The 22,877-nt window shown below is 39.5% G+C and overlaps 1 protein-coding gene and 1 long non-coding RNA gene across 6 annotated transcripts in view; one reads left to right on the forward strand and one right to left on the reverse strand.

The window, feature by feature from the left end:
* Nucleotides 1-16,255, reverse strand: fxr1 (fragile X mental retardation, autosomal homolog 1). 5 transcript variants are annotated; one of them, XM_037770683.1, is made up of 19 exons: nt 16,104-16,255; nt 12,757-12,809; nt 12,545-12,638; nt 12,372-12,443; nt 11,907-12,055; nt 10,368-10,461; nt 10,062-10,178; nt 8,845-9,015; nt 8,433-8,511; nt 7,609-7,718; nt 7,375-7,461; nt 5,176-5,301; nt 4,751-5,015; nt 4,490-4,583; nt 3,766-3,887; nt 3,455-3,664; nt 3,050-3,127; nt 2,217-2,302; nt 1-1,877 (listed from the first exon to the last, which is right to left on the reverse strand). In XM_037770683.1, exons 1-19 carry the CDS (start codon nt 16,152-16,154, stop codon nt 1,707-1,709), a joined length of 2,229 nt encoding a protein of 742 aa, XP_037626611.1. In that variant the 5' UTR covers nt 16,155-16,255; the 3' UTR covers nt 1-1,706. The 5 variants fall into 5 exon arrangements, with proteins under 5 accessions (XP_037626611.1, XP_037626610.1, XP_037626613.1 ...); XM_037770682.1 differs by having other exon boundaries at nt 7,375-7,470; XM_037770685.1 differs by lacking the exon at nt 5,176-5,301.
* LOC119488784 overlaps nt 15,740-22,877 on the forward strand; it is a 23,661-nt gene continuing 16,523 nt past the window's right edge. The window contains exons 1-2 of the long non-coding RNA XR_005207031.1: nt 15,740-16,213; nt 19,554-19,579. This is a non-coding gene — a long non-coding RNA (uncharacterized LOC119488784). The remainder of the gene's footprint in view (nt 16,214-19,553; nt 19,580-22,877) is intronic.

Here is a 22,877-nt window from a genome sequence, read left to right on the forward strand (position 1 = left end):
TTGAGTTTTAGATCTACATGGAAGATCAAGTTTATTTAAGAACTACCTGCATACAAAACATATTGCACATCAACCAACCAGAATGATCCTTTTTAAAAAAACAAAACGTACTGTAGTTGACCCAACAAAAACACTTGGGGATGTCACAACTCTCAGTAGTCCAAATTGTCATTTGTCTCAAAAGAAAACCCTCGGTAAACGCATATTTTAGTGTCAAGAAAACAAAGAGCTTCTCTTGTTTTTTGCTTTTTTTACTTTTAAATACTGTACATGTTTTAAATAAATAAACCAAATAAATCTCCTTCCTTAGTGGAACAGTCGTGGCCAGTTTCCAGCCAGCCGGTCTGTGGAAGAACCATGAAAATGACATCATCGTCACCTGGGCTTGGTTTTCCAGAAGCATCTCAACACCAGGGTAATCAAAACAGGACTTTTGCAATAAGGGGCATTTAAAAGGGGATATTAATCTCCAAGATTACTGCAAACGTGCTTTGAGTCTCTTTGATTTAGCTGGAAAAGTGTCGGATGTTTAGCAATGAGATGTTTCCAGGAAACCCAGCGCTGATGGCTACATCTCTGTCCAGCACTGAACGGTAACAGGCCGGTTTCCAGACTCAACTACAATCAACTTTTTAAAACAGAAAAAGGTTATGTTTCAGTGCAAAGAAAACAACTCTTCTATTGTTTGTTTCTTTTCCAGACACGCTGTAATTACATTTCTTGTATGACCAAAGTGGTTGCATATTGAAAAAACAGAAAGCAGCTAATGTCAAACTCCTCAACAGATATATATTTATATATATATATATATATAAAGGATAACTGGACTCATTTTCCCCACAAACATTAAGAATAGACACCTGATTTTAAAAAGATATGCCTCTGAAATCCTTTCAGGGTCTTTCGGTGTTTGTCTCCACCTGCCTACAGTGCCGTGAGGGTACATATGTGGCGGGCGACGGTGACCGAGTAACACAGAAGTAAGTGAAACGATTCCAGATGGTGTGTGGAGCCAGGCAACGACATGTTGAATCTACTCTCAAGGCACAACAGATGATCACGTGTATGTCAAACATACTTGGGTTTCCAACAAACCTATCTGCACTGTGGTACTGCTCGTGCAGAATACTTAATTTACAAACTACTTCAGATGCACAAAACATCCTGAAAAAGGTTGTGGAAGCATCTTTCTGAGTCCGCCTGGTAAAAGGCAGACGTGTTTCTTTCTAAAATCCTGCTATGATATTATTTTCACTGATTTAAAAAAAAGAACTGCTGCATTCATACCATAGTATGGGTTTGAGTGGAATCCCTGTCTGCATTTTATAAATACTGCATTCGGTCTGACCTCTTCCTGAGCTCTCAATGAAGAGTGGACCGAAAAGTACAGTTAAGTAGACGTCTATAAGTCTGTGTGTGTTCGACTATCTTTGGCAAGCTCGTACAGGAAGAACTATTGTAAAAAAAACTGTAGTAAAATGAATAGTTGGACAGAACACTTGTGTAAAGGGGAGGTTGAAGTTCAGACCTCTAAAACTTCTGCAGTGGAACAGGTTTCAAATACTTGTAAAGTAAAATAAAAAAGGAACAGTGCATGTTGTGTTTAAATGTTTCGCTTTTAAGGCTGCTCCAGAGACAGGGAGATTAAATCAAGTGCAGCCAAAGAATTTCAAATATTTGAAACCATTTCCTTTGCTCAGGTCTGACTAGGAGAGTCCGTTAACAACAGGTTGTGGGTTAGAGTCCCCGTGGCAGGAGACTTTAGCGGGAGCACCGGTGGCATTGCTGCACTCGCTGTCACCCGGGTCGTTGTTAGAACCGTTGGTGGTTGCCGGGGCAGACGGTGGGCTGTCCTCAGCGATGGCGTCCACCTGAACCTGAACAAAAATGTGGGACGAACAAATAATGCACTTTTAATGTATTCAAACTAAGTAGCCAGGAAAAAAAAAACATTTCATGAAGCAGCATCTACATTCAAAAGTAGAAAAATATCCAGGTTAAAGTCCCCATGAAATGAAAAATACATTTTCCCAGTTTTAATCCTGCCTCCCTGTGTTAATTGTACATTTCTCTCTGTTATATGGCAAATATATGTCAACAAATTTTTTTGTATTAGATTATTTTTACATCAAAATCTGATCAAAATCTTTTTTTCTTCCTTGAAACGGTTTCAAATGTTTGATAACATTTTATTAACACGACATTTAGGTACTAACCACATCCTTGTTTTTCTTGGTGTCCTTAGTGGTGGTCGTCTGTCTGCTCTGAGATTCAGCCCGGGATATGTAGTCAGCCACCGTCACTGTACAGACAAGACAACAGAGCAGAAAAGAAAACCACTGATCATGACATTGTTTTCTTTGAATAACAGAAGCCAAGTGTTGTGAAACTGAGCATATCTAACTTATTCACACACTCTGTGGTTTAGTAGTAAATGTGGAGAGTTAGCAGAAGTTGTAAATGAGGAATGGAGAAAATAATTTTTCACATTTGCCCCATTGTTGGTCAACTGCTGTGGAACGCAAGCATGTTTGACAGTTTTGAGAATATTACAGTAGCAGTTATTCTTGTTTAGTGCACTAGCCTTACTGGAGGCCACGTATACTTGACAACCAACACAACTTCACAGAAAAGTTATGTTAATGTTAAAGTCAGGCTTTTTATGACACACCACACAAACCAGGAATGCCACCGGTGTAATTGACAGCCTGACAACGCGAAAACAAACAAGCTGTAGCCTAGTTGTTAGTGAACGAGTATTGCACCACAGAAAAAAAGGAAAATGCATACTTTCACTTTGCAGGGCAAACCCGTGTGGACAGTTTTGGCTAGTCAGTCAACCAACCACATCCGATCGTTAATCAATCAAAAGCAAACAACACACTATTACCACGTAATTAAAGAGATCTAAATGATTTTAACAACTTTTTGGTTTAGTATGTTGTTGGTGTCACACGAAGAAAAAAAACAGGTCTTGTGTGCCACCTTTTAGCCATGCCATTAGGAGGACTGTTCAGGGGAGGGGTTTACTGGCAGTTGCCATGGTTACCTGGCTGCCTCTCCTCAGGCAGGCGGATGCGGCGACGTCGACTACGGTTACGACGCTGAGGTTTAACTTCTGAGTCATCTAAGGGTGTCAGGTCATCACAAAGAGAGGGATTTGGGGCTTAAATTGCCTTTAAACCAGAGACCCGTCTTTGAACTGCACAGGCTCCTTTAACACTTCAAATGGGAAATGATGCACTGCTGCACATTCTGCACAGCTCCGACAGCTAAAAACAGCACTGTTAGCTCTAAGAAATGTATGACAGACTTTTTTACAAAGATATTCTGCTAAAGCACTTGTGATTAATGTACTCTGACAACAATGTTTTACATGTATACACTGTTTGAGTTTGTGTGCGCATGAGGAAGTCTTGTCAAATGATCTTTCCAAATAACACGACTACCCTACCTATTCCATTTTCACTCATTGAGGCGTTGTCCGACTCGCTCATGCCATCCATCAGCGTGGTGTCTTCGTCTGTTCTGCGCCGTCGGGATCTTCTGCGGCGGTTTGCGGGCAAGTTGGACTCGCTAGCATCTGTATCAGCTGTCTGGTCTGTCTCTGTGTTTGTCTCTGCGGCTCCATAGGCGTTGTTGTCCTCGTTGTCCCGAAGTCCTGCTGCCAAGTCAGATTCACAGAAAATACGTTATATCTAGACTCAAACTACCATATGACGAGACTTTTACCAGATGAATGCTTCCTCGAGGAGTGAATTTTACCAGAGCTGTTGTTGTACCCTCCTCTTCCTCCTCTCCCCCATCCTCCGGGCCCTCCTCGACCTCTGCCGGGTCCAGGCCTCCTGCGGCCATCTCTCTGTGGTCGCTGGCCTCTCTCCCTCTCCCTGTAAGTCAGTAAGTCAATCGATAAAAATGTGTATGTGCATGTTAAGCTAAGTTCACACTAGATGACTTTCAAAGTGGTAAGATCGCAGTACTGTTTTTTAAGTCGTTGTGGTTTCCACACTACATGATTGACGGGCGACAGGGGGTCACACACTACAAGATCTTTCACCAGGAGAAATCCCCGATGAGGTTTCCAAACTACATTTTGCCACGAAAACACACGCGAGAGATACACGGTAAATGGCGTGATACCATACGCGAGACACATTGCTGATATTGTCGTTGGCAAATTTACAAAATAGCCCACCGGTTTCCACACATCAATTTTACTATTTATTCCTTTAGGTGCAACAATAACTTTGCTCGGTGTTGCAAATGCAAAAACATACAGTAAGTTCCTATTGTTGCAGGCTCCTCCCCCAGGTTTCCCCTCAACCCGTGTCTCGCGCTCTCATTGGCTGTAGCTCGTGGCCTGAGTCCCCGACAGGTCCAGATATTTAGCATGCTAGATATCTGGAATGTGTCTGCGAGGCATCGGTGAGCATCTTTGTGAAGTTCACACATGACGCTTTTGTACATGTTTGGGTTTGTTAAAACTCACCTGTCCTGATCTTCTCCAGCAAGGGACCAGTCACTGAGCTCATCCCTGCGCTCTGAATCTGTCTCAGAGGCGTTGGACTGCTCTGAGTTGGTTCCTGGAAGAATCAAGCACAGGAGAGAGACCGCCACACAGAAAGGTTAGGAAATATTAGGATTTCTTGCGCAAATGGCACATTTTGTTCACAACTTTTAAACACCACAGTATCCTGCAGCAAATAAGGTGATTATTTTTTGTTGAATATTTGCGTATAAAGGTGCTTACCATGTCCAGAGCTGTGGCCGTGGCCTCTACGCCCGCGCCCTCGACTGTTGTAGGAGCGACTGCCATGTAGAGAGGACGAGGAGGCATTGGCACTGCCATCTGTATTATGCCCTCCTCCTCTTTCCCCTCTTTCCCCTCTCTCTCCTCTCTCTCCTCTCTCTCCTCTCTCTCCTCTCTCTCCTCTCTCTCCGGGGCGGTGACTCTGGGTGATCTGACGTAACTGTTCATCAATCTGCATCCTCTCCAGACGAAGCTGCTCAACTTCCTAGAGGGGAAAAAGAAATAAGGGGAAACGGTGAGAATAACGAGAAAGAAAACGAGACAAAAGGAAAAGCAAGAAACAGAACACAGAAAATGTCTGAGAAATATATTGTTTCTTATGAAGGGGTCATCGCTGCATACACATGCATAATCATCATACACACATCACATCCATTGTGCCTTGTGCTGCTTATTCTGAATCTTGCTAGGCTGCTTCCCTGTGTATAATCCACAATCTGCCTCAGCTGTTCCTCTAGCTGCTGGCCTTCCGCAAGCAGCTCCACCATGTCCTACACACACACCGTGCAAAACAAACACACACAAAGCACCACCACAGCACAGAACATGCACAAAACAGGACAAACACATCCGTACATACAAAGTGCAAAACGTACACAGTGAAATTCACACCGCAGAACAGCAAAGTGATTATCCATGAAGATTATCATACAATTGTATGGCATTCACAATTAACCTTGAAAATATAATAATAATACCCAGGTATTCCCGCCAGGAAATTGTTTACTAGAGGTGGTAATAAACTATATGACCAGCTGGTCAGTATTTAAAACTTCAAGTCAATGTCTGGGAGGATATTTTCTTCAAAGTAACTTCAGCTCCTTGCACTCCTCTGCTTGTGCAGTGGATTTCTCCCTCAAACATCTCCATCAAACTGTGACTGACTGAGCTGTGAGCCTCAAAACAGAATAAACTCAAAAAAGATCTGTTGTTTTTCTGACGCTGCAAAACAGGGCTCGAACTTAACTTCTTTCACCACCGTCCCAAATCGTCCCGAAATACAATTTAAACCATACCAAAGTAAATGTTGGCCGTCCCAATTAGTTTTTTTTCTTCTACAATACAAATTATTTCCAAGATTAAAAGTGATGCGTGGCATAAACAAAACACCACGGAAATTATTAAATTATAAATGAGCTCACATTTTATTAAAAAGAACATTTGTAACTTATACATATCCATTGATTTATTCACATCACATGCATTCAATTCATAAACCAAATGTTTTTTTACTGTAATATCCGTAGACTTTGTGTTACCTTTTCTTTTTTACATTTGCAGGGTGAGCGCACACGTGAGAGAGACAGAGAGCGCGGTTGGCATTTGTCCCAAGCCCCCCAGGAAGAGCGCCGGGCTTTGATGCAAATTTTCGTAGTGGCCAAACGGTGGTACTATAACTTCCGTGTCCATCACGAGATGCCATTGGGGCCAAAAATACTTTTTCCCCATAGACTTACATTGGGAAATAGACGTTTGTAAGTCGGCGGATCATTTTTTTTAGGTAAATCAACTTCCCAGTATGAACACTTGGATAGCCCTTATTTAAATCATTAGGCCCTAAAAGTTGTAAAATGCATTAATAGCCGAATCCAGAGTTATTTCCCTTCCTCCGTTCATGTGAATGAGCCCCAGACCGAGGCTGGACAGAGGGCTGGGTTAAAGGAAACGCTACTGCGCCTTCTGTATGGGCCCAATGGATGCGGAAGATCGCCGGATGATCCGGGTACTTTATCACTCGGCAGTCGAGGCATTTTGGCTTCATGCGCCACCGAGCAGCTCTCATAGGAATGAATGGGAGCCCGCCTTCAACGCAGTATCCAGTTCTTTTTATACATCCATGGTTTGTCCCCATCTTTGTCTCTTCCGCAGTACGTTTTACGGTTGGGCCACCGGTGACACCAGAAAGCGTAAAACCCCACTACCGTTTCCCGACACCATTGTAACTGCCTTAAAGCTGTGATTCATCTTTTCACCCATCAAATATATGGCTTCTGCTCTTCCTCCACAAATTTTAGTATTGCATTTCAGAAGTGTGTAAAATATTTCTGATGTTAGAAAAGGTGCTCTTTACACGATAAAATGCTACTGTGTGGAGAACCTTGATAATCCTTGTATTTACTACATACAAACATATAGTGAGTATTTTTTACATTTTGTATGAGACATCCTTAGGTGTTTGTTATTCATATTAAAATAATTTATAATTACTGATTGGTTTTACATATTTAAGTACCTGCACAGCACAAAAGCAAAGCCCCGTTACTCTTTAGACTTTAGCAAAGCGTATGAAGCGCTATAGACATGCTGATGGCCAAGTAAATGCCAGTTAGGAATGCCTTATGTATGGAAATGATGTGTCCATTGTGCCACTTCATGCAGCCAGTGCCAAGTGATTGAAACATTGGTTGGTTGGCCAGAAGATGCATTAAGAGGCAGTGGCATTGAGTGAAAGCAAATAATTGGCAAAAACATACACAAACATGCATCAAATGCAAGCCCCTTTTTCGTTATTCAGCACACACACACACACACACACACAGACACACATATAAAGGTATCCTTACATTGAGGTAAGAGATGTGGTACTCCAGCAAGACCTGAACATTGCCAATGCTCTCCTTAGTACCGACAAAGGTGAAGGGGACCATTCCCTGTGTCGACAAAACACAAAATTGCCACACACATGTTAGTATGGGACTGACATTATTTGTGTAGCGTAAACAGAATTGGTGACACTTATCAGTACTCTACAAGCAGCTTTATCAGTAGCAGTACAGATGTGGCAGTAGCAGGCTTACCTCCTGTCGGGGCTGCTTGTTGTCATTGTCTCCTTCTATCCTGACCCTCACCACACCGGACTTGTCCACAATCTCCTGGATGACCTTACCGTTCTTACCGATCACTTTGCCTAGTGACACAGAGCAGGGAAAAGATGAGAGGGTGATTAGTAATGATGAAACACAGCTGCAAGTCAAAGAGATGATGAACTAACAAAACTGAAATCACTTCATAATGGAGTAAATAACTATGGTATATGAGGGAGTTGCATAGATATTGTAATGACTATTAGATGACTGTCTTGCAATGTGGCCCCTTGTCTGCCCCACGACTGCTCCTAGTAAACACAAGTTTTGGGGATTTCCAGCTCAGGGAGTAAATGTGTGTCTACACACTAGGCTTACCGCACTAGTTGAAACCGGTGTCGCATGTTGTTTGGGCGTACACCAATTACATTACACCGTTGTTTTGATTTTCTTATAGAAAGAAAATCCATTTAGTTCATTTTCACGTATCAGCGCTGTGTTATCAATACACAGTCGGACGACAGATGCTTCAAACTGAAAGTGAAAGTGTCTGCTCAAGCATGCATCAACCGCATGTTTGAGCAGACACTTTTCACCCGGCGGACCGGCGCCGGGTGAAAACGTGCGGCCCCACAGCGAAAGCTCGACTGGAGAGGCCATACGCACAGCCACCCGACGTTAATGATCAAAGTAAGCGCTCTGCATATTGAGCCTCATCTTTTATTGTAAAATGCCCGGTGTAATCGGTAACACCTTTGTTGTCACAAGTTTATTCACCAGTGGGAAAATGTCCATACTGAGACATCCCTACTACGTACCAACAAGAGCCCTGGGCACATCGACAGAGTCCTCCAGAAACTCCAGGAAGTTCCTGGCCTTCTTCACTGCCTCCGCTGTCTGAGAGACAACACAAGGTTACTTTCGATGTTATTCGTTCAACACACAGATGCACAGCATCTGTATGTTCTACATACAAATACAGTTATTTAATCATAACAAGATAATGCTCATATCCACAAAAAATATCAACAAATAACGATGGTGATATGATAAGAATGCAACATGAACACTTTCCCACACACTTGTTTCAGTATATACACAGGTTTAAATATGTCCACTCTGTTACTCTCAACATGTGTCGTTATATAAGAGATGTCTGTTCATTCATTCCTTTTCCCCATCATTGTAACACTCATCCCTCTCATGCCACTCAAGCACACAACACCGTACCTCTCCATAGATCCTGAAAGTGCCGGTCTCCTCATCCAGGTCGATGGCAGAGACACCTGGAACTTTCCGTGCTTGCTGAATGTTGCTGCCGTGGCTGCCGATGGCCAGGCCCATCAGATCCGCTCTCACCACAAACTCCTCCTGGAAGGACGACACCAGCTGCCTGGAGCTCTGCCCAAACACAAGAGCAAAGTTTGATTTGTTATTAGTTCTTTCTTTTAGTTTTAATTAATTCACAATCCTTGAACTTAATTTTTATAGCCAAAACTGACAGATATTAGAAGTTATAAGAAATTCAGAAAATAATTCAAAGTGTCAAAAATGTTATTCATCTTAAAAAAAGCTGGCTTGACAGAATTTTATGGTGAAAAGAAGAGTAAAGTGCCCATATTGCATATTGTTGCCTTTCCATCAGAATATTCTTTATAAGGCTGACCCAAATGCTTCGAAGTTTCAACTGTTCAGCGTTTTTTGTTTTGTTTTCATTATTATATATGTATTATCTCAAAAATCCCAAATGAGCCCATGAAATAAGGAATAGTAATCCCACATTATTCATTACGCATCAACATTAATTGTTATTAGTTATTCTCAGACGTATAGCGCTGTTTGTTGTCTGTAGGTGTGGCACTATCCTGGGAACTAAAACGGAGCTCAGGAGGTCGATAGACAAGACAGTCTCAACAAAGCCAGGTCTTTTATTTTATATGCCGGCATAGGCTAAAGTCTATTTATCTATTCATTAGTGTTTATAGGTCTACATATGAGCAAATTTGTTTTATTGGTTATCACTGTAATTTATTTGATGTGACTATTGCACATTTTATAGTCGTTTTTGTTTCAATAAAAAGGAAAATCCTTGAAGTACGATTTTTGTCCTCATCTCCCATTTGAATATAATAGCTAAGAAAAGTAAAATATAAGTAAATAATGACCAAAAGTTTGAGCTTCGAAGCCCCAAAAATGGTATTCGGGACCGCCCTAATTCTTTCCTACCAACTCATTTACCATTACTTCACACCATAAGTGCTCATATAAAATGTTTAACACCATAACCTCATATGGTATGGTCATATGTTTACTAACTGCCCATCATGTAACCATGGTGACCAACTGACTTTTAAATTAGCAGGTCAAAGTTACCACCCATCCCTCCTCCTAGGCTACTCAGCTGCCTATGTGACCTCCAGGTTACAACAGTGACTAAACCAACTGACCTCCAGGTGTTTTGTGGCCTCATGGTTGCGTGACATCAGCAGCAGCTTGGTCCTGATGCTGCGCAGGTGCATGTCACTCAGCAAGGACACACGCTTCACTGTCGACTCATTGTAGGACTATACACACACATACACACACACAGAGGAAATAAAAGAAAGAATTAACATATGTTGAGCTGCTTCCTTGTTGATGACGACTAGAAGGAAAGGAATAGCTGAGTCCTCCTCTGTACAAACATGAGGAGGACAAAGTTGCGACATATCATGTAGTAGTGTAGATGCACAGGATTATGGCGAGCCAGTTACCATAATCAGTAGTTGGCTGGTCTCAGGGCAGTACGAGATGCGACAGGCTCCCACGGCTTTCTTAAAGTCCTTATGGGCGTTCTCACCCTGGCACCTGTAATATGAGAAAAATGTATGACTTTAATATGTACTGTAAACAAATGGTTGACCCCTACATCTGACATACAGCTGACAGGGGATTGGAGAAATCTTTAAGAGAATTGCAAAGCTCTCAAAGCACACTACTGTATATATGCATGTTATTATAATTATAATAATAGTAAAATTAATAATAACTTTATTTATATAGCACTTTTTAAAAACAGAGTTACAAATTGCTGAACATAAAACAGAACAAAACAATCAAAAGTCATGGGGCAACGAGACAAAGTGTCAGGCAGCAAAGCAAGTATTACAGGGGCGATTACGAATATGAATACAAAAACAATAAAAGTAATTTAAAAAACAAAAAGACAAAAATAAGTTAGAATCAAAATAAACACATATAAAAGCATCAGAATCAGGAATTAAAAGAAGCTCTGTAAAAGTGTATTTTGAGGAGTGATTTAAAATGGGGCACTGTTTCAGCTCCTCAGACAGTGCGTTCCAAAGTCTGGGGGCTCTAAAGACCCTGACACACCAGCCGACGGTCGGCTGTCAGACAGTTTGGGGTCGTCGGTGAGCGTCCGTCGGCTCTAGTCTGCCCGTACCTGAGTTTTTCCGGCCGATTCAGCATGTTTAATCGGCGGCGGCGCCCGTTGGTGAGAGAAATCACTCCGATTGGTGGTTCAGCTTAAACGAATCAGTGCACGAGAAGTAAAAACGAAAGTGAGGAAAGCAAGGCAACGAGTGAAGTCGACGAGGAAAAACACAGAAGGCTCTTCTCATTTTTCATCTTCATCTCATCTGATCATTTCAGTACCATGATGTTTTCACTACGACATGGCCATCTGGAATGAAGCCAAGTTGTGAGTGAGAGTGGTGTGAAAATGGTCGACAGAGGCCGCTTTGTTTCATGTACATATGATTACAACAGCTTGTATTATCCGCAGTCCTCGGTCATCCGGTTTCCCTTTTTGTATGACAAATACAGACTACCGCAACCTGCTGGTGTGGAGAGATATTTTATCTCACGCAAGCGCCGCACATACTTGGTAGTTGGATGTCGGCTGTAGTCTTTGCGGTGTGTTCGAGTGCAACTATTTGGCCAAGACGAAGGCCACGTGAGGAGACTCAATGGGCGGCCTTCGTCACCGCTAGTTCTTTGTTTAAAAATGATTCTAGAAGACACAGGTAGCCAATGTAAAGAAGCTAAAATAGGTGTAATATGGTCACATTTCTTAGAGCCAGTTAAGAGCCGAGCTGCAGCATTTTGAATGATTTTGAGAGACTTTTGGAAGAGACATGTGTACAGGGAGTTGCAATAGTCGAGACATGATGAGATAAAAGTGTGGACAACCTTCTCCAGATCAGGGAATGAATGAATTATGAAGAGAACAGGCATGTGAATTTAAGATTTATCCGTCCCTACTGTTGTTAGTGTAAAGCTGCTGTACATACGCTTCTTGTAGATCCTGAGGAACAGGGACAGTGCACTTGTGGAAGGAGTTCTTGGTGATGGCCTTGTTACTGTTGACTGGACGCAGACGGTCAAAGGTCACTATTTCATTGTAGGTCGCGTCGCAGGCTGCATACTCAATCACATAGAACTGAAAAGACAGACAGGCAGTGTGTAAAATAAAGAAACCAACATTAATTCATTTTAGTATATGCTGTATATAGCAATTGTGGCAACAGTGAAAACTAGGTTTTCAAATAGCACTGTATTTTAGCCACATTCTTCACTCAACGCTCTGCTAGTTACATGGTATTATAGAATGATAGCTGCAAAATTGGTCACTTTGGCAGAATGAAAATACTGCTGCAATAGAATATCAGTAAGACTTTAATACTTTTAGTATTCATTTGCACATAAATATTGAGTGTATAGTATAGAAGTGTGTCTTCATAAGGAACAATACTCACAGATCCCTTCATCATGCGGACTTTAGCCAGCCACCAACCACAAGGCTCCTGATCGTTGGCTCTGGAGAGGATCTGACAGGAGATCAAGACAGAAACAGAGTGAGATACAAACAAAGGGATAAGGAAGAAAACGAGGAAAGAAAAAAAGAAGACTACATGTGTGTCCTCCTCACCTCCACCTCCTCGCCCTCTCCGATCTCCTTCTTGCTGTCAGCGGCTGGTTGCATCCTGACGTCACTGAAGGGCACCTGGCGCTCTGGCTGCCAACTGAAAATAAGATAGTAATTTCTCACCTTGTTAAAACATGGTCCTACATTTGTCTTAAAATGTTGACCTTAACATGTTTTATGAAAACAGCTGGAATACAGGAGAAAGAGAGACTCACTTGTCCTCAAAGGCAATGGTGAGAGAGTCATCGTGGATGTCTTTGACAACGCCCTGCAAGACAGACAGAGACACAGACAGGGTAAACACATAATACATATTACACTGACTGTACAGCGCAGAAAGAGTTGACTTTGATTGAGTTCTCTCCTTTGTGATGGAAATAAAAAAATATATATTAAAAAAGGCATTGACAGCTCAATTACAAGCTTGAGATGTGCAATGTAAAGTGCACATGAATACATATATTTTTTACCTTTAATCTAACTTGTTTGTCAGTGTGCATATAAGTTTTGGCCAAGGTAGACAATAGTTCACAACTAAGACTATTCACAGCAAGTTCTGCTGATTATCGAGAGTAACAGACAGTTTTCATGTCACTTTTCAATGCTTTTGGGAATCAAACAAAACTCCATTCAACCCCACTGTTTTTGATTGTCAACATTAGTCTCAGCAGCAGACATCTTAAAATAAGAGCAAATAACACCTATAGCATCTGTGTGTGTGTGTGTGTGTGTGACTAGAGACCACAAGGAGAAAGTAGGATTTTTTTTTTTTTTTTTTTTTTTTAATTTGAAATGAAGCTTTAAAAGCCATTATGTCAATTTGTCATCAACAGTATTTCGAATGTGCAATAGATGTTGAGTGTAGTGCTGAAACAATTAGGCTAGTTATTATTATTAATGATTGGTAGTTTTCATGAAAATATGCCAAATATTCTCTGGTTGCAGCTTCTCAAATGTGAGGATTTCTCACTATTATTTGCCATGTATGATAGTTAACTGAATATCTTTGTGTTTTGGACAAACTTGGTCAAATTAAACATACAATTTGAGAGATCTGATGAATTGTAATGGGTATGTTATGCTACTTTGTAAAAGAAAAAAATAATGAATAATCTGCGAATTAATCAATAATAATAAAAAACATTAGCTGCAGTTCTAATTGAGTGTATGAATTGTTTTCCACTGTCTTTTGTATATCATAAACAATTCAAACCTAGCTGTAAATAAGCTTATTGACAGGCCGTAAACACACACCAGCATTGTACATTTTCAAAGTGATAAGCTTTAAAAAAAAAAAAAAAAAAAAAAAGGCAATTTAAGCCACCAGCTCCTCTTGTTTGAAGGTGGGGTTTCAATTAGATTACATTTTAAAAACAAACAGAATCACACAGACATAAAACTCAAGATTCAGTCTGACAAGGGAGGGAGGGAAGTGGACCAAATGAGTCATGAAACCAGGGTTGGGTTAACAGAGGAAAAGCAGTGGGACACAGTGTCAAACAGCATTCCTCTGTGAGGAATTGAGGTGAGGCTAAAAAGGAAAATAAAAGAAAGAAAGGAGTCAGTTTAGCAGTATCCTAATTATAATCCAGTGATATAATATATAGGCCTAGAATATGGAATAATTAAAATTAGCTGCCTCTCAACCAATTAAAATTCAGTTTACACATACATGAATCATTAATAATACACAAGTAATATAGTATATAATAATAAAACAGGGGTCATTCCTCCGCATAATGTGTATTACTTCCGATGCTTGAAGTATATTTTGCTGAAAATACATGATTTAGTTATGTAATATTTTGAATGAAGGACTACTTGTAATGGAGTATTTTCTCAGTATATAGTAATATTGCTACTTTTTTCTTGAATAAAGGATTGAAATACTTCTTCCACCACTGGCTAGAGCAGTCAGTTAACAACAGTTATATATTTCTTATATATTATGGGGATTATAGCAGGATTATTAGTTTGCTCAGGTGGCGTGCCACTTGTTTTTAGCTCCTTTAAAATCGCATGTAGTGGCCATAAGTGTCCTACAAAGTGTCCAAAATGTCACATGTAAGCATACTTTAATTTCTAAAAATGTCATTCCCAACATTTTACTAATTTATTTTAAAACACATTTTGTCCCAATAACACCTTGGTTTCACCACAAAGATATGTATTACTTATTTGATAGAAATGATTTGCCATATCATTTTGGATTAGTACATATAGGGTTTAGTCATTTTCAAACTGAAGACACAGATTCTTTGGTCCATCTCTTAAACCTATACTATTACGTCTTAAAATGACACTTTGCAGGTAATATCCTCCTGGGAACCGAGTTAAAAACAAGTGTCTTCCAATAAAAAAAAAATTTGTGATTTCCTTCCTATTTAGGGTTAAAAAAAAATCTTAACAATTTAGGGCTTGTTAAACTGTATTTGCATTGTCCACTGTAGTGGACTACAGGACTATTTCAGTGTATAAAGACAAAAAAATGAACATATTATGGCTGTAGAGTGATATTAAACCAAGAATACATTCAAATTGATTAAAAACAAACACATGCCATATCACTGGAAAGCCTAGGATGTCCTCTTTACAATACACCAGGACTTGATAGAGTAGATCAAAAGAGTAGGAGGATATGCATGTGGACAAAATGTCCACTACAGAGGACATATATCAATGGGCTGGGTCTCAGGAGGATATACAAATTCAGTGAGCAGTGGGACAGTATCAAACACTCGTGCAGGACGAGTCATGTGAGGAATTGAGGTGAGGCTAGAAAGGAAAAATGAAAGAAGGAAAGGAGGGAGACGAGTGAAGGAGAGAGGAAGCACAGGAGAAGAAGAGAAGGGACTGTTGCATACAGCAAGGTCTAGAAATAGCTTTTAAGTCTACGGTATCAGTGACCCCTCTCCTGGCATGCCAGCTGGTCAGGATTGACAAGGAACAGCTGGCTCACACGAACACACACAAAAAATAGCTTCAACATGATGAAGTATCAAATAATAGAGCTCAAAATCACTGTCATAACGAGCCACGGTGCCTCCTAAACATCACATACTATACCTATGTTAATAAGATAGATCATCAACAGCTCTAATAACTCAAATACATGACATATAGAGTCACAATCAGCAGCAGATATTTACTTGAGCAGCACATCTTGTGACGTCAACAGTTGATGCAACTAGCTAGCAAGTTAGCTAACTTTTACGTCACGTACACTTAATAAAAAAGCATTTATCAATCATATATTCCACTAATAAGACGCGCTTTAGATATTCCTAACATAATATGTTGTTTCGTCCACTATAAATACGAAGAAAGGTCGATATAAGGTGACAAGTTGGTGTAAAGCTAGCGAGCGATGCTAGCTCGAGCGAGCTAACGTTGCCTAGCAATGCTAGTGCGAGCTAACGGCTAACGCAGCTGCTGGCTTCACAGAGAGTCTGGAACTGTTGCCGTGGTTACTTGAGGCTTTCAGCTAACAATATACTGCATAGTTTAAAGTGACTATGTGTGTGTTTCGAGGCTGGATTGATACGTATTTGAGAGTATTTACCTTGTAAAACGCCCCGTTGGAGCCACGGACCTCCACCACCAGTTCCTCCATATTGGACACGCAAAGGATGCCGGGATGACAGGTGCTCCTTGAAGCATCAGGAGAGGAGAGTTTGAAGTCTGGAGAGGTGACTGCTCTAGTTGTAGTTGTAGTGGTGTTTTGGAAGACTTTCGTGTACTCTTTTACTCCACTACATTTAATTGACAACAGGAGAGGTTAACTGCTCTAGGGTAGTAAAGCAAGGCAGCTTTATTTGTAGAACACATTTCAGCAACAGGGCAATTCAAAGTGCTTTACATAAACATTCAAGAACATTGCGACAAAGTGCAAAAGAACATTAAGACAATGTCTCCCCTGATTTGTGTGCTTTAGGGTGTTGTCTGTGTTTTATTTATTTATTTATTTATTTTTTCCTTTAACTACTTGTGTTCTTTGTATTTGCTTGTCTCCATTTTTGTTTGCCCATAGTTCCTAGTATTGTCTGTTTTTGTTGATACATATCAAAAATGAGGCATGATACACACCCCACAGTAGTCTGTATCACTGACATGCACATGCTTCCTAATAAAAATATTTGAAACAAAAGAACATTAAGACATAATTAAAACAGTTATAAAAACAAAGAAAGAAATTAGAGAAATTCAAAATTAAATGGAAAAAAAACGTATCAATTACAATACACCATAGTGACTCCTCTTATAGGCACGGCAAAGCAGCTTTATTCGTAGAGCACATTTCAGCAACAGGGCAATTCAAAGTGCTTTGCATAAACATTCAAGAACATTGCGACAAAGTGCAAAAGAACATTAACCCTCCTGTTACCTTCAAATTTACTAACATCTTTTATCCTTGGGGTCAATTTGACCCCAGCAATTTAAACCTCCAGAAAATGATTATAATTAAAATTGTTACCCAAGTTTATGTGTCAGGTACTTTATGTTTGTTTGTTGACTACCTAAATAGCCCTTTAAATAAAATCAGTATCTTCACAGGAACCATATTTTGCCGCCCCCAAAGCGTGGGGAAATATCAAAGTTCTCGATTGATGTTTCCCCTCCCCCATGTCGTGTGAACTATCAGTGGTTCTTGCACTACTACAGTTATGGTTATGTTAGGTTAGGGCCCTAAAGCTTTTTGAAGATTATAAAGTTGCATGTTATAGTGACCTCAATATCATCCAAAACAAATGTGTGTAAAATGTTGATATTTCTTATATGTTTTATACAGCTAAAACAGCCTGGGGTCAAATTGACCCCAAAGAACACCGATGCGTACAGCATGTGTACAGGACATTGAAAACATATCATCATTTTAATTTTATGTTTACCCAGTTGTTCCCATTAAATTAGGAAAAGTCATTAAATATGAAGCAAAAAAAATGATGTCAATCATTTATTTAGAGACGTTAAACATTGAATGGGGTCAAATTGACCCCAAAGATAATAGGAGGGTTAAGACAATGTCTCCCTGATTTGTGTGCTTTAGGGTGTTGTCTGTGTTTTATTTATTTATTTATTTATTTTTTCCTTTAACTACTTATGTTCTTTGTATTTGCTTGTCTCCATTTTTGTTTGCCCATAGTTCCTAGTATTGTCTGTTTTTATTGAGACATATCAAAAATGAGGCATGATACACACCCCACAGAAGTCTGTATCACTGACACGCACATGCTTCCTAATAAAAATATTTGAAACAAAAGAACATTGAGACATAATTAAAACAGTTATAAAAACAAAGAAAGAAATTAGAGAAATTCAAAATTAAATGGAAAAACAATGTATCAATTACAATACACCATAGTGTCTCCTCTTATAGGCAAGGCAAGGCAGCTTTATTTGTAGAGCGCATTTCAGCAACAGGGCAATTCAAAGTGCTTTGCATAAACATTCAAGAACATTGCGACAAAGTGCAAAAGAACATTAAGACAATGTCTCCCTGATTTGTGTGCTTTAGGGTGTTGTCTGTGTTTTATTTATTTATTTATTTTTTCCTTTAACTACTTATGTTCTTTGTATTTGCTTGTCTCCATTTTTGTTTGCCCATAGTTCCTAGTATTGTCTGTTTTTGTTGATACATATCAAAAATGAGGCATGATACACACCCCACAGTAGTCTGTATCACTGACATGCACATGCTTCCTAATAAAAATATTTGAAACAAAAGAACATTAAAGGGACTATTTGTAACTTTCAGAAATGCTTCTTAACAGCGACACCTGTGGCCGTGAAATCAACGAAAGTCAGCGTCGGGCTCGCGCTTGCTCGCTCTCAATATACCTGAACGAGCATCACTCAAAACAGTGAGGCGACACACGTCAGCTAAAACCACAATATCACTCTATATTTCAGCTGCTTGGCAGTAATGTTAGCTGACCAGACGAAGGTCTCTCCATGAACAGGATTTAGATCTGATCCTAGTGTTGGCTTTTCCTGCCTATGTGCAGGCTGAGGCAGCGGAGCTCTGCAGCATGTCTCCTCTGCTCTCTCCGCCCGCAGCCGGAGAGAGCAGAGGAGACACCGGCACCTGGTCGGTAACGAGAAGACAACGTAAATCTCTGTAGAGCTCCGTCACTTCACAAGACACGGAAAACCTCTGTTGGTCTGGAGGAGCTGCAGCAGTTATTTCCGTCTAGAGGTGGAGCGAGCTGAGCTGTCTGAGTGAAGGCGAGCAGGCAGAGGAGGAGGGTACAGCGGCTACACGCGAACGCGCACATGCGAGCGTGCATGTGTGACGACCCGCTACATTTATGCACGTACAAAGTTACAAATAGTCCCTTTAAGACATAATTAAAACAGTTATAAAAACATAGAAAGAAATTAGAGAAATTCAAAATTAAATGGAATTTTTTTTTATCAATTACAATACACCATAGTGACTCCTCTTATAGGCAAGGCAAGGCAGCTTTGTTTGTAGAGCACATTTCAGCAACAGGGCAATTCAAAGTGCTTTACATAAACATTCAAGAACATTGCGACAAAGTGCAAAAGAAAATTAAGACATAATTAAAACAGTTATAAAAATATTAAAGATTAGAAAATAAAAACAAGCTAGAAATAAAAAGCTAGGATAGAAGCTAAAATAGAGTATAACACACAAGAGTAAAAGCTCTAGTGCAGTATAAGATCATTATCTGGTTTAATAAAAGACAGCAGCAAACAGGAAAGTTTGATGCTTTGATTTAAAAGAACTCAGAGTTGGAGTTGGTCCTGCAGTTTTCTGAGAGCTTGTTCCAAATATTTGGTGCATAAAAACTGAACGCTGCTTCTGCATGTTTAGTTGTGACTCTGGTGACACTAAGCAGACCTGATCCAGATGAACCTGAGAGGTCTGGATGGTTCATAACATAGCAGAAGATCAGAAATGTATTTTGGCCCTAAACCATTTAGTGCTTTGTAAACCAGCAGGATACGCAAAGGATGCCGGGATAACAGGTGCTCCTTGAAGCATCAGGAGAGGAGAGTTTGAAGGCTGCAGAGGTAACTGCTCTAGGGTAGTAGTAGTGGTGTGTTTACTGCCAACTCTTATACCTCCATACAAATATTAATCTCTGGAAAAAGCTTGATTAAAATCAAACTTTATCCTCATCCGACTGTATTCTTTCTGTATTTTGGTTGTCCTATCCCTTTAAGAGAGAGTGTAATAAAGGCAGGCAGTGGTGGAAAGTAACTGAGTACATTTACTCAAGTACCCTACATAAATTACATGTTGAGGTACTTTACTTGAGTATTTTCATTTCTTGCTACTTTATACTTCTACTACATTTTGGAGGACTATTTTGTACTCTTTTACTCCACTACATTTAATTGACAACATTAGTTACTTTGCAGATTATTAATACAAAATATAAATCAACTAATAAATGATGTATTATTATGGATTAAGCTACCAAGTAGTATATAAGGTAGTTGAAATTAGCTCCACCTTTACCAGCTGCAAGTGATTAGGAATGCACCGATATCGGATATCGGGCCGATACTGACTCAAATAGCTGGATCGGTATCAGTGACAATGGAGCCAATCTATTCAATTCAATTCTATGTTTATATACTATATACATTATATACTGGAATTTGTATTCCTGTTTCAGTTTTGACCAATTTGTTGCTGCATTAAAAATGTTTACACCTTCATTTTAATTCCTGTTAATTTTGAAGATTTTTTTTACCAAGTTGCTGGTTTAAAACATTTCTATCTATGTATTTATTTATTACATTTTGCTTTGCAAAGTTAAGAAAGCAATATTTAAGTCAAGCCTGATGTTGCCTTACACATAAAAGAATGATCCCAGTCACTTCCACACAGTGAGGCATACAGATTATTAATTAAACACTGGTATCGGATCGGTACTCAGTATCGGCCGATACCCAAAACCCAGGTATCGTTATCGGTATTGGGACTGAAAATGTCGGATCAGTGCATCCTTAAAAGTGATGTACATTTAATTAAAGCATCAGTAGCCTAATTATAATCCGGTGATATAATATATAGGCCTAGAATATGGAATAATTAAAATTAGATCCCTCTCAACCAATTAAAATTCAGTTTACACATACATGTATCATTAATAATACACAAGTAATATAGTATATAATAATAAAACAGGGGTCATTCCTCTGCATAATGTGTATTACTTCTGATGCTTGAAGTATATTTTGCTGTAAATACATGATTATTTAAGTAATATTTTGAATGAAGGACTACTTGTAATGGAGTATTTTCACAGTATATAGTGATATTGCTACTTTTTTCTTGAATAAAGGATTGAAATACTTCTTCCACCACTGGCTAGAGCAGTCAGTTAACAACAGTTATATATATTTCTTATATATTATGGGGGTTATAGCAGGATTATTAGTTTGCTCAGGTGGCGTGCTACTTGTTTTTAGCTCCTTTAAATCGCATGTAGTGGCCATAAGTGTCCTACAAAGTGTCCAAAATGTCACATGTGAGCATACTTTAATTTCTAAAAATGTCATTCCCAACATTTTACTTATTTATTTTAAAACACATTTTGTCCCAATAACACCTTGGTTTCACCACCAAGGTATGTATTACTTATTTGATAGAAATGATTTGCCATATAATTTTGGATTAGTACATATAGGGTTTAGTCATTTTCAAACTTAAGACACAGATTCTTTGGTCCATTACACTATTACGTGTTAAAATTACACTTTGCAGGTAATATAGGTACAACAAATTCAGTGAGCAGCGGAGAATAATCAGAGAATAGTTCAAGGAATCATCCTCCATCTTGTTTTGATAAACCAAACCTCATGGGCTTACATCAAGAGGGAAAAAGACAAAGAAGATATAGACCACACCTCATTTGAGTGAAGAGTTGTGGTTGCTCTGCTCTATTTTACAGATGTGGATTAGATCCAGTAAATCATGGAATGCATGGCCACTGCAAATGCAAGTCAGTTCAACGTGAGACAAGACATTTGTCCAATGATGAAGCAGCTCTGTCCTGATGAGAGTTCAATCTTCTTCAACGTGAGAACAACCTTCATCAGAGCACTATGTTGTGTTTTTTTTTTTTTCCATCTGTGCAGTCCAGTTTCAGACACTTATAGTGACTTGGACTCACTTAAGCTGCTTTTGCACTTTGTGGGGGGGAAAAAAGCCTTATTGAGACACTTCATTTTGATGTTCCTGTTATTATGTGACTGACGTGTACTGTCGATCTGGATGTACCAATGCAATACGATGAAGAATCACCGTGTTCACCTTTGTTTATCTGCAGTGTTAAAACCAGTAAAAATCTGCCCTTCTAACTGAAAGTTTCACTCTCAGAGCAAAAATAGTCTGAAGTTCACATTTGCTGTATCTTTATTCTTTTGTTATGCAGAAGACACATGTCAGCTGATCCTCAATGTGCAGACTGGAGTAATGTAATATACTGTATTTTTTATTTTAGGACCTCTTTAACAAATTGATAAAGTCTGATGTCAGATTTAACATAATTATTTTAGCAGATCTTCACTCCTACTTCACGGAGGACATAATGTGGTACAGTGTGCAAGCTGTAAAATACAAAGCAACTGCTCAAATTTGCCAAAATATTATATTTTCAAGACTGAAAATACCTTTACATCCAGAGGGCAGGTTTGATGGCTCGTGAGTCCAACATCATTTGACTCTTCATTCATTCCTTGCAGCTCATAGATAGTTGGAGACAGTTGGAGGGTTTTCTTTAGCCAGGTCAATTTTTCATTCACATTCACGACTTCTTGGACAGGGCTGCTTTAATACAAACACACATTAGACTCAACATTGAGCGTAGTAGTCAGTCAGACAGAGAGCATATTTTAGAAACAACCACTGTGACACCTAGTGGCCAACAGATAACCTCCTGGAGACTGTTACTCCTGTACATCAGATATTGATTCTGATTTGGCACCACCATGAGACTGCACCAGAGATACATTACAACACTCGGGTAAAACAAACTGTAATGTGGCATATCAGTGTCAAATCAAGTCAAATATAGCCTATTGTTATAAGAAATGTATTACAGGAAGTCTTTTCAGCCATTTCGGATTTGCAAGGCTCACAAAAGTAACCTGTCATGTTGGGTCAGGTGATCAATTGTAAGTTGGAAAAGTCACTCTGACTTCTGCATGGTCATGAGATCAAAATGATCACTTTTACCTGAGAGAAGTTTTCAACACCAATATTTAAAACAAATGACTGTAAGCAGCTATCACTCCCAAGATTAGACATAAATACGCACATTAATGCAGGACAGCGACTAAATATGCTTACTGATGT

The sequence above is a fragment of the Sebastes umbrosus genome, chromosome 5, assembly GCF_015220745.1.
Source record: "Sebastes umbrosus isolate fSebUmb1 chromosome 5, fSebUmb1.pri, whole genome shotgun sequence".
Taxonomy (NCBI): Eukaryota; Metazoa; Chordata; class Actinopteri; order Perciformes; family Sebastidae; genus Sebastes; species Sebastes umbrosus.